The 13,545-nt window shown below is 55.4% G+C and overlaps 4 protein-coding genes across 4 annotated transcripts; 2 read left to right on the top strand and 2 right to left on the bottom strand.

The window, feature by feature from the left end:
* Positions 1-168: 168 nt before the first annotated feature.
* B0I36DRAFT_326831 (ClpP/crotonase-like domain-containing protein) lies at positions 169-1,620 on the top strand. The gene is made up of 6 exons (XM_046154388.1): positions 169-518; positions 589-719; positions 786-815; positions 896-1,012; positions 1,100-1,277; positions 1,343-1,620. Exons 1-6 carry the CDS (start codon positions 311-313, stop codon positions 1,468-1,470), a joined length of 792 nt encoding a protein of 263 aa, XP_046010092.1. The 5' UTR covers positions 169-310; the 3' UTR covers positions 1,471-1,620.
* A 2,718-nt stretch (positions 1,621-4,338) lies between these two features.
* B0I36DRAFT_350851 (uncharacterized protein) lies at positions 4,339-5,989 on the top strand (the record flags this gene model as incomplete). The annotated part of the gene is made up of 5 exons (XM_046156955.1): positions 4,339-4,480; positions 4,717-4,847; positions 5,049-5,160; positions 5,521-5,639; positions 5,852-5,989. 5 exons carry the CDS (start codon positions 4,339-4,341, stop codon positions 5,987-5,989), a joined length of 642 nt encoding a protein of 213 aa, XP_046010093.1.
* An 818-nt stretch (positions 5,990-6,807) lies between these two features.
* B0I36DRAFT_326833 (uncharacterized protein) lies at positions 6,808-7,127 on the bottom strand. The gene has a single exon (XM_046154389.1). The coding sequence runs from the start codon at positions 7,004-7,006 to the stop codon at positions 6,812-6,814; it is 195 nt and encodes a 64-aa protein (XP_046010094.1). The 5' UTR covers positions 7,007-7,127; the 3' UTR covers positions 6,808-6,811.
* Positions 7,128-7,363: 236 nt separating this feature from the next.
* B0I36DRAFT_326834 (uncharacterized protein) lies at positions 7,364-9,025 on the bottom strand. The gene has a single exon (XM_046154390.1). The coding sequence runs from the start codon at positions 8,768-8,770 to the stop codon at positions 7,835-7,837; it is 936 nt and encodes a 311-aa protein (XP_046010095.1). The 5' UTR covers positions 8,771-9,025; the 3' UTR covers positions 7,364-7,834.
* Between the last annotated feature and the right edge of the window lie 4,520 nt (positions 9,026-13,545).

Consider the following 13,545-nt stretch of genomic DNA (forward strand, 5'->3'; position numbering starts at 1 on the left):
CTAGTCCGGGTGGCGGCTCCGGGCGGAATGGAGTGGGCGGCATTCAGCTCGGTCCCCTGGATGGTTTCAGACACACCGGCCGAGTGGGATCTGCTGTTTCGATGTGCGGAGGGGTACCTTGTGCTTAGGTCGGACGGAGTCCACATGATAGGTTCGCCGGGAGCTCTTCGAAACGCACGTCTTTTCCAAAGCTCTTGTGATCTTCATATCGTACGCTCCTTTGCCTCTTCCCTGCTCCAGTCCCTTTTCTCCCTGCTCTTGTGCTTGAATTTCCGAAACAGTCAAAAGTTCGACGGTTGCCAAGTTGGCCATGGCGGAAACCCACATTCCGATTGAAGAGCTGGTCCTCGTCTCGACGCCTGTTGACGGTGTCAAGGTACTGGCGCTCAATCGTCCCACAAAGCGCCATGCGCTGTCAGGTGCCTTGATCAGCGAGTTTCTTCAGAAGCTGGCCGCTGCAGCCCTGGACCCTCAGGTCGGCGCAATTATCATCACTGGCAGCCAAGCATGCTTCTCAGGTACGTGCTCATCCTGGGATTCATTGCGTGCATGTCGACCAGAAAGGCTAACATCTTGGTATACGTGCAGCTGGCGCTGATATCAAAGAGATCTCGGCAATGGACGCAGAAGCTGCCAGACACTGCCGGTATCTGCAAGATTTGTGTGCCGGCATGGCAGCGGTCAGGAAACCAGTGATTGCGGCACTTGAGGGGATGGCAGTACGTGAAGTTGGCTCACTTCTCCAACTGATAGTTTGCAGTTGTCGCGCTAACTCTTGATGGCAGCTCGGAGGAGGGCTCGAACTCGCGTTGATGGTAGGTGGCGGCTGCATCGGTCCGGGGTGTATGCATGCATCCCGTCTTGCTGACTTGGGCCTCTCTCTCTTTCTTCGCAGTGCGACTTGATTTATGCTGGGCAGCACTGCCGGCTGGGCCTCCCCGAGGTTACAATTGGCCTCATCCCTGGGGCTGGAGGCACACAACGTCTAACTCAGGCCCTTGGCAAATATCGCGTAAGCTCAAATCAGTTCTTATTCAGCGTTGCGCAAGTTGCTGCACGATACTTACTCGATTTTCTGTTCTGTTTTTGCGCACCACAGGCAATGCAGATGGTTTTGCTGGGTACTCCCATTTTGGCAAACGAGGCGCTCGCAACCGGTTTGATTGCCGAGGTCTTTGAAGACGGCAGTGTCCTCGCGAATGTGATACCCATTGCTTCGAAACTTGCTCAAGCCAGCGCATCAGCTCTTTCTCTAGCCAAGGAAGCTATCTGCCGCGGTGAGTTATCCAGATGAAACCAAGGCCCCAAGTGGCAGAACCAGTGTACTAACTTGAACCCGCAGCGGACGAGCGGGGGCGTGACGATGAGTTTGAGAGAAGCCTATACTATTTTGCATTTGGTACGGCGGGCAAGCGAGAAGGTGTCGCGGCTTTCCTTGAGAAGCGGAAGCCCCAGTGGAGTTCCACGTGAAAACCGCGATGCTCTTTGCACGCTATCATGTTTCCTGTCGCATGGCACTGCGACATGGCGCTGTAGTGCAACCATGTGCTGTAGATTTTGAATGTGAGACGGTTGCGTCATACCCAATGTAGTTGAATTCCTTGGAAGTGATCCCTTGCCAGCTGGGCGCTATCAGTATGTAGTGCGCAGGCTAGATGCAACCCTGTGCGTTTTGCCAGCTCCAGGGAGGGTCGCATCCATGGATGTGCCAGTCTGCATGCCTCGTGGGATCGCAGGTGGGACCATGCACTTAGCCAGCATATGCACCACCTTTTGTCATTGCTTATACATTCAAAGGCGCTGGCCGTTGTCCTGAACTGCCGGGCCGGCATGTGCCAGGACGATGAGGGGGCCGGCTTGTCGAAAACTGGTGCCGGTGCGAATGGTTCTAGAAAGGGTCAGGATTGGCAGACGAGCTTCGAGGTGTGTCGGTACTGCCTGTTTGCGCCAAGCATACGCCTCCCTTGTCAGACGAGGAATTGGGTCAGACATGGTGGCGTCGCGCGCCCATGACAAAGGATTGCCCATAGCATATGCCGCCCCATTCTCTGGCAGCAGATAGTCCGTTTTGAGCAATGCAGACGAGACGACAAGGGGGGTGATTGGTGGAGTCCCGACCATGAGCATGATGCACAAGCCTCGATAGGTCAAAAAGGGTCGCGGAAGTCGTGAGCGCGCTGCTCGACGCTGCTATTGAGAGTTGGGGCTTGGCAAGGCGGAAGCGACGCCGCGCTTGTGTTGTGTCTTTCTTGACAGGCGGAGGCTCATAGTACCCCACGGCGACGTGCAAGCTTGCATGGCGGCGATATCTGCAGCGTGACAGACAGCCCCGTGATCGATGGTGCCGTCTTCGAAGCCTGAAAGGGCTGCGCGTCAGAGTGGAGATTATTGACGAGAATGGGCAACAAGGCTGTTCTGGCATGGAATAGGCAGGTGGACGGCCTCCTGTGGAAGGGCAGGCCTGTCCGGCGATCGAGACAGCTCGTACTCGGTCCCTGATCGGTGCGAAGGCGTGGATTCGTATCTGTCATTTGGGGGGGAGACTGAGCTGGAGCTGCAACGTGAGAACTTCAGGACCTGCCCAGGTGGGAATGCTCGCATGCCCAGAGATGCCTCAAGTCTACGCCATGACAACCTTCCGTGGAAGATGCCTGCTGTTTCTGCCTGATTACGCGGATGCAAGCAGCCACGGTCGAAGGCAAGAGCAACGCGGGCCGGGCGGGGTCAACTGCTTAAGTGGGTAAATGCCCCCCCCCGCGCAAGGTGTCCCCTTTCAGGCACGCCCGACTTCTCTGAATGAATCACGTCCACTAGCGACGGCTCTCCACGACTTCGTCGTGTTCTTGCTCGACCATTCAATCAGAGCAGCAATGGCTGGATGCCGGTCCAGTGTCGCGAGCTGCTGCTGCATCTGCCACACGGCTGTGATGCGCTGCGGGCGTGACAGCTGAGACACGCATAACCGAGCCTTCCCAATCACACGGCTCCCCGAATGGTTGGTTGGCTGTCCAAACCTGGTGATTCCTGGATGGTGTGCCACACCCGGCTCTCACCACTCGACCATGCAATGATCGACGGCCGCCCCTCCCCCGGCGAATCCTGAAGCTGCTCCTTCTCCCCCATTGCAACTGCAGACACTCCCCGTCGTCCGTCGGCCCCGGCCGACCCATAGATTGGTCCGAAGCCAACCTTGGAATTACCAGAGGTCTTGGTCAGCGAAAGTCGCTGTCGCGCCTAGTCTGGCGGCACACCCTCCCAAGGGACCCTAGGTCAAGCTGGATGAACTGCGTTATCCGCGGTGGGCGTGGCCCTGCAGTGTCCAGAGAGCATCGACGACACGTCTGTGACTTGAAGTCGCTGGATCTAGCTAGAGCAGCCACGGATCGGGAGACGTGGCACGGAGCTCACGGGCCAGGGCCGGCAGCTACGCCTTAGTGTCATGCAGGTCACCATTTTTCGGTAAGTAGTGCCAGTGATGCCGGGCTGTGCGCCGTGCCGTTTCCGCCAACCATACCCACGTGCATGGCAGAGAGATAATGACTCCTTCAGAACATGGGACCTAAGTCGAAGGTCGGTTGCCGCCCATGCTCTAAGCGGCTGCAGTCTTCATCCTTCAAGGTGTGGCAAAAGACTGCGCCGGCCCAAGTGGGAACGAAGAGTCCATGACGTGACAACGGACTGCGATAAGTGACTTCGTCATTTGCCCAACAGCTCGCTTTATGCTGGCTCAAGATGTGGACCTCTTGTAAGCTTCGGGTATCTGCTGTCAGCGAGTCCATTCCCGCGTTTGCGTTCTGCATATAAGCTACTGTAAGTCGCCCACAACCACATCATGCTGATCATTGTCTCACCGCTCCTCAAGTATTATGCCGCTGAATCTTGCATCATTCACCAACCTTGTCTGCGGTCGGCTGCCCTTGGCAGCATGAAGCACCACGAACCAGACACTTTTTGGCCACAGCGAAGAGCGGCACAAAGCGGCATGGCATTGCAAACTGTACGTAGAATGAGAAAACCCGATCTGGCTTGTTTGGCGTAGAGAAGCGATCAGCGTGCCGGCACCTATAACAGATTTCGCATTGCGACTGGCAGCGAAAGACCATGGCGTCCAGCACAATCTGCATTAGCATCCAGAGGTTCGAGCTCTGTGCTTGGCCTGCAGTTATTGCGCACCGTTCATTCACAAATTTCTAACCAGGCAGACTGCTGTACCCATTTGTTATGGTAGCCAGATGTTTCCTGGCGAAATGACATCCATGACAGGTGGAGAGGGGAAATGGAAATCACGCGAGGCCTATCACGTTGATGATTCGGGTGTCTTACATTGGCCGTCACATCATGTCACCAACGGCCCCTGCCGTCCAGCACGAACTATCCGATGCACCTTCATACCAGGCTATTGGCAATAGCAAGTATGATCAGCACAATGCGGAAGCGCAAGAACTGTTATCCATTGGTTCGTTGGCTCCTAGCCTTGACGGTGACGCTTTGGAGCCAAAACACACTAACATCGTCTTTCGTGAGCACTCCCAATATCACAGGACGCCACGTTCCGTAGACCTCGCACATCCAACTGACACAGGGTCTCAGCAGGCGCATGCATCGACCCACCTGGCTGGAAAAGCCATACCCAATACCACGAACGCGTGGAGATCTTCATGCACAACGCCAGGCACTCTCAGGCGAGACGCAGCAAGATGTACTTTGACTTCGTAGCTTCGGTTGCAGGACGTGCAAAGGCTGCTATTCTGAGGATAGGCATTGTTATGGACCTGCCAGAGTGGACAGGGGCCCTCCACGGTCTCAACATCATTGCACCAGGGAGACACGGGCATCACAGTGCCCGCGTGAGTCGCCGCAGAGCAACTCGGCTCTCAAGGCCACGGATGGTCCGTACAGCACATCAGCCGACGTTCTGAACATCATGCGGCTTAACGACGCTTGCCAAATAGAGCGTGGAGGTGGCTGAACATGCCAATCTGAATGCTCAAAAGTGAAAGTCGAGGGCCACGTGTTGAGCCCAGTGGCTTTGCCACATGGCGTCTCAGCTGATCCGCCATGGACATGCCACGAGACAGATATCGCCTCATTTCCCCATCTCCAGACTGCTCGGAGGGTCAACTCCCGTCGACGAGGACGAGACGTGGGTGGTGAGAGCAGGTAAGCAGCCAGGGCGAGCGCCTGGTGACTTTGTGGAGCAGGCACCGTGGCTTGAGTGTCTCTCGGTCTCACATGCTCGCTTCCGCTGCTCTTGAAGTGGCGCTATCTCCCGACCTTTCGATGTCGTAAGTCGTGAATGCGGATGAGTAAGTGAACCAAACAGCCTCGCATCGAACCGTCGTGCGTTTTTCGTTTTTTGTGGCGTCGATGGTGCGTGTGGAGATATGTACATCCAGGCCCTTGGGGGAATCCCGCAAGTTCGTTTTTAGCTGTGGCTGCTTACTGTTCCCTCCGTCCGCGCTGCATGGTCGGGAAGTCGAAGGTAGGCATTTGAATGTTTACCTACTTCGCTCATTCCAGAGCTGACAGTGGAGTGGACTCGTCTTTGTGGCGTTTGGGTCAAGGCTTTCGATATCACGGAGCTCTGCTTAGAGTGGCCTGCGAGAAAGGAAGGCTTCCTTGCTATAATGATACCCTCGGTGAGTCTTCTACAGGCTTTCTTGTAGAGGGAAACTTTTGCGAGGAGAGAAACGTCACGAGCGGGTGAAGCACGAAGCGTTATGCTTAGTGATCGATTTCTTCGTGCTGTGATTGTTGGTATTGGCAGTGCCGATAACGAGAGGAGGAGGATGCGTGATATCTGTCACTGTCGTTCATGTCCTGATGTGCAGGCACATTTCTGTAATTTCAGCTAGAGAATGAACTACTGGGCTCGTGTGTTCGAGGTGTGAGAGCCACCTGCTGCCAATCTCCGGGTACTTCTAACTCGAATACATTCAAAGGATCTGTGCAAGTGCTTAGTTTGCGCAAGGTCTGCCACTGTAACTAGTTGACTTCAGTCACGCGGACACACGCTGACAACACTTGAAATTAAGCTGCTTTCATATTGTTCTGATCGTTGTGTAAGTCGCACACGACCAAGTCAAATATTCTCGAGTGTGTTTCAACCGGCTTCGCAGGTGTCAAGATAGTCGGTGTTTGCGTCTCCTGGCGTCCTTAGCCGCGTCAAAACGTCTCCCGAACTGCCAACGATCGATGTCCGACATCATTGATACAAAGTCGCCAAGCCGCGCAGACATGATCTATATTTGTATGCAGATCAACTTCTTCACGAAACAGAAATAGAAGACTCGTCAAGTAAGTTCGTAATCGGTACCAAAACAGAACGAGCGGTGTTTCGCAGATTCCCAAGGGAGAGGTTGCACTTTGCCTTGTCTCCTCTGAACAATAACGGGAAAGAAGGAACCAAGGCTCCCCGTGCTGGTCTGTCTTTTCATTCTTCGAGCATAATTTCTCGGCTTGTAGGACCAAATGCTCGGAACTCTTCGAGCAGCAATCGGCAACCGAGTAGAACACTAGCCACCCCCTGGGTGTTGGACAGATGATGCCATTCTCTGCCTCTGCTACCGCGGGTCCCTTGTGACCTTTCTCTTCCTTCTAATATTCCCTCGGACTTCCAACTAAGCTTTCACCTTTCCCCATCTTTGCATCTGAAACTGAACCACTGCCTGAAATAAACCAATGAGCATCCAGTGTAATGTCCGAACTGAACATCCTACAGCACTTTGCCCCCCCAACTCAGGCGTAGACCATAATCCCTCTCAACCTTCCAAAGATCCCTCCTGACTCGGACGGGGCTAAGGTACAAGCTTTAAATGTGACTCTTCCTTGGTCTAACATCATTTGTCACTTGGAACAAGAGGTAACAATACTTGGGTAAGTGACCTGGTATGATTAATCCTCTCCCTGTCCTCCCAAGAACGTCAACAAAACAACAATAAAAATGACAACAGCAACCACTGGGACATGGAAACGACCTATGACAAGGAAAAGAAATATTGTCCATTCAGTGACAGCACTCCCCCGTCCATTGGTGTGGGAATTGGTGGGGAAAGTCCAACGAGACATCCGCACCGCAGCCACTACTAATGTTGTCCCAAGTCTTCTCAAGGCTTCCCGCAAGAAGCTGCTCGGCTCGCTCTCTTTCACGTGGCCCCTCGATCATTAACTGCAGTGCTGGTATTCCTCCGTGCTGTGTGCGGGGACGTAGAGATGGTGCGTGCTTCTGGTATTCATCTCGGAAGCAGTGTGAAACATAAAACATGCAAAGGCGAAAGCTAGGTTGTGGATCGGTCAAAGTCTTATTATGAAATTGAAATAAACAGACCGAGGAGATCTTGTACATGATTTCAGGTGTACTTAATTCAAGCAGGGGCTGCACCACTTAGCAGCGTGTTCTGGTATTCATGTTCTTCTTCATCCGAAATATAATATGTACGTTGTTCACAACCGCGCCAATATTGGCTGGTGGTCTAGTTCTCACTCTATATACATTATTGAGTCAATCTTCCATTCGTACGCCGTACGAAGAAACCTGGTATCGCTACCCTCCGCGATGCGAATAACACACGCTGTTGATAGAAATACCACAAATGCGCCACTCGCCAAAATTCCATCAGCGGGAGAAATTGCGGCTGCCATATATCAACGCCAGTTTTGTCAGCGGGTGCCTCCCGGGCCCTGAATTAGTGTGTTGAAGTAGCGTGGCAGACGCGAAAGTCAGTCCATCGTCGTACAGATCGTCATACAGATGCCATCAACATTACAGCTCCTTGGCTCATCCATGTTGCCTTGAGATTCTTGACGGCCAGACCCTGCGACCATATCCTGTCGATCAAAGGCTCTGTTCTAGCGCCATGGCCTCCGAAAAGCCATTCCTGATCATCTCGGTCTGCTCGGCGCTGGGAAGAGTGCAGGGTTTCCTTGGCTCGCCACCGTAACCGTAGAAGATCTGGAGGGCTGCCTTGACGCCGGCAAAGCCTGTCTGAATGGCGACCCAGTCAGCTTTGGCGACGATGGCTTGCAGCCGCCGGGCCTCTTTGAGATTGCCAGCCTGGTAAAGCTCGCAGATGCGTATGCATGCTTTCGGAAGGAGGTTGGCGGTTCCGGCAATAGTGCCATGCCCACCAACAACAAGTCCCTGGAGGATAAAATCGGCGCTGCCTCCGCCGACGAAAAATCCCTCCTTGCATCCGTCAACAACTCGTGCAAGCTTTCCAGTGTTGCCGCAAGTCAGCTTGACTCCCCACACATTGGGGTGCTGTCCAATCTTGAGGATGGCGTCAGAGGACAGGTCAAGCCCCGGTGTGGCTCCGGGATAGTTGTAGACCATGATCGGGATCGGACTCCGGTCAGCAACATCAAAGAAGTGCTGCACGACCTTGCTTGAATCGAGGAGACCACCGTAGTATGACGGCGGCAGGACAATGGCGTAGTTTGCGCCAGCATCAGCGGCATCCTTGCACAGCTGGATGACCTCGCGGGTGGACTGAGCCCCGCATCCTGCGATCAAGGGAAGCAGATGGTGGTCGGCCTGGTCCACAGCAGCGCGTGTCGCCTTGATCAGCTGTGAGCGTTCTTCCCTGCTGAGATGAACAGCCTCGCCGTTCGAGCCGTGAATGACAAGGCCGGCAACTCCTGACTCGGCCAGGTGAACAGCATGACGCTGAGTTGTCTCAAGATCAAGCTCGTCGTCTGACTTGAAAAATGCAACAGTAGGCACGTAAACGCCTTCGGCGAGATATCGGACAGGAATTGGTGTCGAGGTCATCTTGATCCGCAGAGGGTGTGTTCTGGTGGAATGAAGAATGGAGGAGAGAGATCCCGGGTACTTTTTGACGCAAAAGATGGCACAACAGGGTCGCTCGAGAAAAAGCAAGAAATAGGGTCAAGGGCTTTTCGAGGGTTGTAAGGACGGGTGAGAGTGTGTGGTGAGAGAGGAGGCGCTCAACGGCAGAATACAGGCCTGAGACAAAGTCTTTTCGTGCGCATAAGAGGTAGTGTCTGTGATAGTCGATGGCTCGAAAGATTGATGAGACAAAACAGATGTGTTGGGGGCCATACTTATATCTTTTGAGGAGGGAGGGAGCGAATGGTCCAGCAAGTTTGCTCGGCTCCATGCTACGCCACACTAGCGAAGGTGGTGACTAGCTCACTGACAGGGGCCGCACCCTAAATCGACAACTCATCACACGACCGTGAAACTCAAAGCTCCACGCAGCTAATGGCGGCAGCACCCCATCGGAATGGCAGCCTGGCGCACAGCGATGTTCTCGGATCGCTCATTTCGCCCGGCGCAGCACCTCCTTGAGGCAGAAAATTTGCTGTAGGCAGGCCGTGAGACGTGCTCTGTGGTTACACGGCCAAAGATAGAACCCCAAAGTGGTCAGATGAGGCAGGTGAGCTGAGCGAGACCGCCCTGTGAGTGGAGCAGCCCCATGCTTGCGGATCCGGCAGGCATGGAGGGTCTGGGACGAATGGGAAGACAGCCATTGCTTGGTAGCGTTGCCCCGGAGCGTGGGGGTTCACCTCAACGGGTCTCTGAGCGTGTCATGTGGTCTTCGAGTTGAAACTAAGCGTGCTCAAGAACATTCCCAGGCAGGCAGGCTGCTCGCGATGGCTCGAATGTTTCCAACGTCGCTGGCAGGGGGGGATCGCAGCTCCCGCTTATTAAGCTCGGACATTTTGTCACCGCCATGTTGGTTCTTTGCCTTATTCTTCCGTGGCATGGCGCACTCGTCCCAAGGTCAACCCCGACCACGGGCAACAAACGGGACACCGCAACGCGGGCTGGGACCGCGAGACATGTAGGCAGTACCGACGCCGTCCGTAAGCGAGCCGGCTCGGCAGTCGGGAATCTGCGTGCGGAATAGCCACGCCGTGATTGGCGTGCAACGTTATTTCGATCATGTAAGAAGCGGGCCACGATCGGAGGCGTGGAGCAGGTCGGGTAGGCGAGCGTCCGGAACACCGCGACGGCGCTGCTGGGCAATGACGGCTGCCGTCGGAGCCGGGGGGCCGGGCATTTCTTGGGGTACAGCAGATGTGGAGGGCGTTGCGCTGGGCTGTGGAACGCTGCGACTCGGCGGCGGATGCCGTCCTGTCGTCGCCCTTGCCGTCGCCGTTTGTGCTTCAGGAGCGGCGGTCAGCGAGGGATCGGTGTGGTGGCCGCGGAGTTTATTTTCCAGCCATGGTGAAGCCATCCAATGGTGATGGTGGTCGTGCTCCCGGACCGGAACTCTGTGAGCGGCGGCTGGTCATGTCACTTGCTGCCGGGCATTATACGGCGGCGAGGAGGTCGTTGCAAGTGGGCCAGGCCGTGGTGGTCGACGAGATGTGGACTGCAACGTGGCGGGCACGTTCCCAGCAGCGATCCTGTCACGGCAGCAGCCGATGCACTGCTGCGTTTGAGATGCTCGGTGAGGGAAGGTGCACGCCCGGCCGCCCCATCGTGAGGTCCACCGGCACACTTATTTTGTCCTCCACCAGCCTCGAGTGTTTGGCGTGCTTCTAGATTGCAGGACCCGGCTTGGCCCCCCAATCTCACTGTCGATCGTCCCGTATGGGCATCGCATCTGGGACTGTCTGGTCTCCATGTTCCATCACAACCTCCTCAACCTCCTCGTTCCTTCTCGTCCTCCGCTGCCTGCGACACGGTCCTGAACCTCCACCCGTCACACGCGTGTCGTCGTCAGCACAGCACAGCACGTTGCAAGCCCTGCCCTGCCCTGCCTGCTGCCGCCCTGCGCCGCACTCCTGCCATCGCCCAGCCTGACGACCCCTGCCGCAGCGTCGCATGGCTGTTGAGGCGGACGGCACCAGCCAGCCAGCCAGCTCGCAGCCCGGAAGCGGCGCCCTCATCTGGGGACCACGAGCTTGGATCCACCACCCCAGCTCAAACCCCCACGCTAGCGGATCGCCACATGCCCCCTGTGCGGAGAGGGCTCTCCTCGACCCTACCCAACGCGGCTCGCCGTCTCAGTGTCGCACCGGAGCGAAACGTCGTCGTCGTCGTGCCGTGTTCAACGCCGCCTCCTGTGGGTGAGCAGCACGTTTGGCAAGGATGGCCAGCTGCTGCCTTCAGCAAGCACAACAGCAGCAGCTGCTGCTGCACCAGCAGACCTGAAGCAAAGGACGGCATTGTCAGTCTGTCGGCCACGAGACGCTGCCCCAGTGAGACAGTGTCATGCAAGTCACACTTGCCGACACGCTGCAAGGAGCAACATTGGCCAGACGCACAGGGCCCAATCGGGAACAAGACCAGGGCCAACAAGCCAACACGTCTTGGGCAAGCATTCAACAACTCGTGCAGATCAGGGCGCAGATCAGCGTGCCGTCTTTGTCGGGTCATGCAACCCGGCATCAACGCCGTCGGCTTCGTCGTGGGTGGTGGACTCAACCGCCGGTAATCGCTCCGGTCTAAGCCAGCCCTTCTGGTTGCATAGGTGGCTGCGGTTCAACAAGGCGTGGGGGTTCGTGTGCCTGCGTTACATGCCTGTACGTCGCCTCAGGGAAGCTCCCTGCTCTCCACGCTGCAAAATCGGAGTCGGGCCACTCGTTCAATTCAAACCCCGAGAGTCGACGGCGCTCGCCTCTGGTATCGCTTCCGATCCGGCTTTTGCTCCTGCCTCGTGGATCTTGCCGGGCGGCCAGGACTCGGCAGACATGCACGGGTCGACTCGGGCGCACCAGGTCACTTTGCCGCCACTTGTCCGCCCTGCGGCAGTTGTTCATGTCACAAACGCAGACATCACCATTGCGGCCCTCCCGAGGACAGCGGCGACAATATTCAGGATGATGCTCCCGAAGCTGCATGGCCCAAGAAGCACACTAGCATCATGTCCACATCGTGCAGGAAAGAGCTCAGAAACTCAATGCTCAGCCTGCTGCATTTCCGAGACTTGAGAACACAGCAACGCTTCGGCTGCATCGGACACCAATCCTTTAAGAGCAGGCTATAATGACAGCCAGATATCAATGATCAATCGGTTATTTCCGCGACGCAGGCAGCCAATGATGAAACACTCCGTCATCATATCTGCTGCTCAGCATCTCGCGTGCTACAAGTCACGTAATGGAATCTTCGTTCCTAGCCATACACAAGTCGCCATCTCCGCAGAGTTTCATGTGCAGCAACGAAGCGCAACAGGGATCGTCGCCTCCGTGTGAGCATGAAATCTTCTTTGGGAACGATGCATCATCAAAATGGTGCCCCTCACTGCAAGCAAGTGCTCGCGTGGCCCAATTTGTCCGGCACGCCGCCCGGAGGCTTTCGTGGAGAAGGGTGGTCATCTCCATCTCAGTGGCGCCATGCTGCCAACTCACATTGCAGAATGGGACAACATGGCCCAACCAAGTCCTAGAAACCCTCTTTCGGGCAGCTCTTGCCATCAAGTGATCACTTCAGGTAGCCATCTCCTGCAATGTCGTGGCCCCCCATGCCTGGGTCGAAAGCAAGGAAGTATCCTCATGCCTTCTTGCGCCGGGTCGCATGCATTTGCACATTCCGTAAAGTGGAATTGGCAGTCCGAATATGTCACGTCGCCCCCAACTTCGTGTGTCACCTCTGCATGTTCCCCGCACATTGTGTAAGTGTAATATGCAGGCAGCCTTGCTAGATGCCATGAGAGCCATAATCTGCTTGCGTAGCCGACTATCAGCACAGATACAGCTGTGCTGTGTAAAGGAGAGTGTCCTGTTCAGTGAGCTAGAGCAGGGTACGGCAGGAGATATATCGTCCCGTAGACCCGTCTGCGAACCTTAAGCGAAGGGCCGTCTGTCTAAGCTTGAGGAGACCAGACAGGCTTCAAGCTCGTTCATCAAAGCTGAGGAGGGGCCAAGTCCAGGGCCTCGGTTTTGCGTGGTTTCCGTGGCCAACAGACTTACGGTTATGGTCATTGGTGACCGAAATAAGCAATCCTGTGAAGCGTTCCACGTACATGTATATCCACCAGCGGACATGGCGGAAGTTACATTTGTGGACATTGACAGACTTCAATCTGCTCACGGAGACCGTCGCAGTCACGGGGCCCGAATTGGTTGTAGACCTGGCTATGCTCGGACAGCAACGCTCAACCCATGAGGGAGTGCTTGATTTCAAAGCCCGGCCTTGCAGCTGTCATCGAAAATCTATGAATGGCCCTCGTCGTTGGACCTACGAGGTGACATTAGCGGCCGACATGAATAATTGAGTGTGATTAGTGTCCCGACGACCCTGGGGTGATGTCGCGCTCTCCAACTTCGAAGTCTGCGTCGAAGTGGGAGCACTGGCGAGTTGATTTGCGGGGAAGAAATTATCTTAAGTCAAGTCTGATGATAAAGCCCACTGGTTCTGATGTCGTTCTGAAGTTGAGTAAGCCTGAGCATGGTGCAGTGGAATGTATAATCTGTCATGACTGGTCTACCCAGTCGTCAGTAATGGCCGTTACGCCCGATACATGAGTCCCTCTTGAAATAGACATTGTATCGATATGAACTGGGATACCTATCTTAATGATCGCTTCGCAAGCTGTTCACCAGGTTCGCGAACGCGTTGTCGCCACCACC

This window comes from Microdochium trichocladiopsis, assembly GCF_020744255.1.
Source record: "Microdochium trichocladiopsis strain MPI-CAGE-CH-0230 chromosome Unknown B0I36scaffold_7, whole genome shotgun sequence".
Classification (NCBI taxonomy): Eukaryota; Fungi; Ascomycota; class Sordariomycetes; order Xylariales; family Microdochiaceae; genus Microdochium; species Microdochium trichocladiopsis.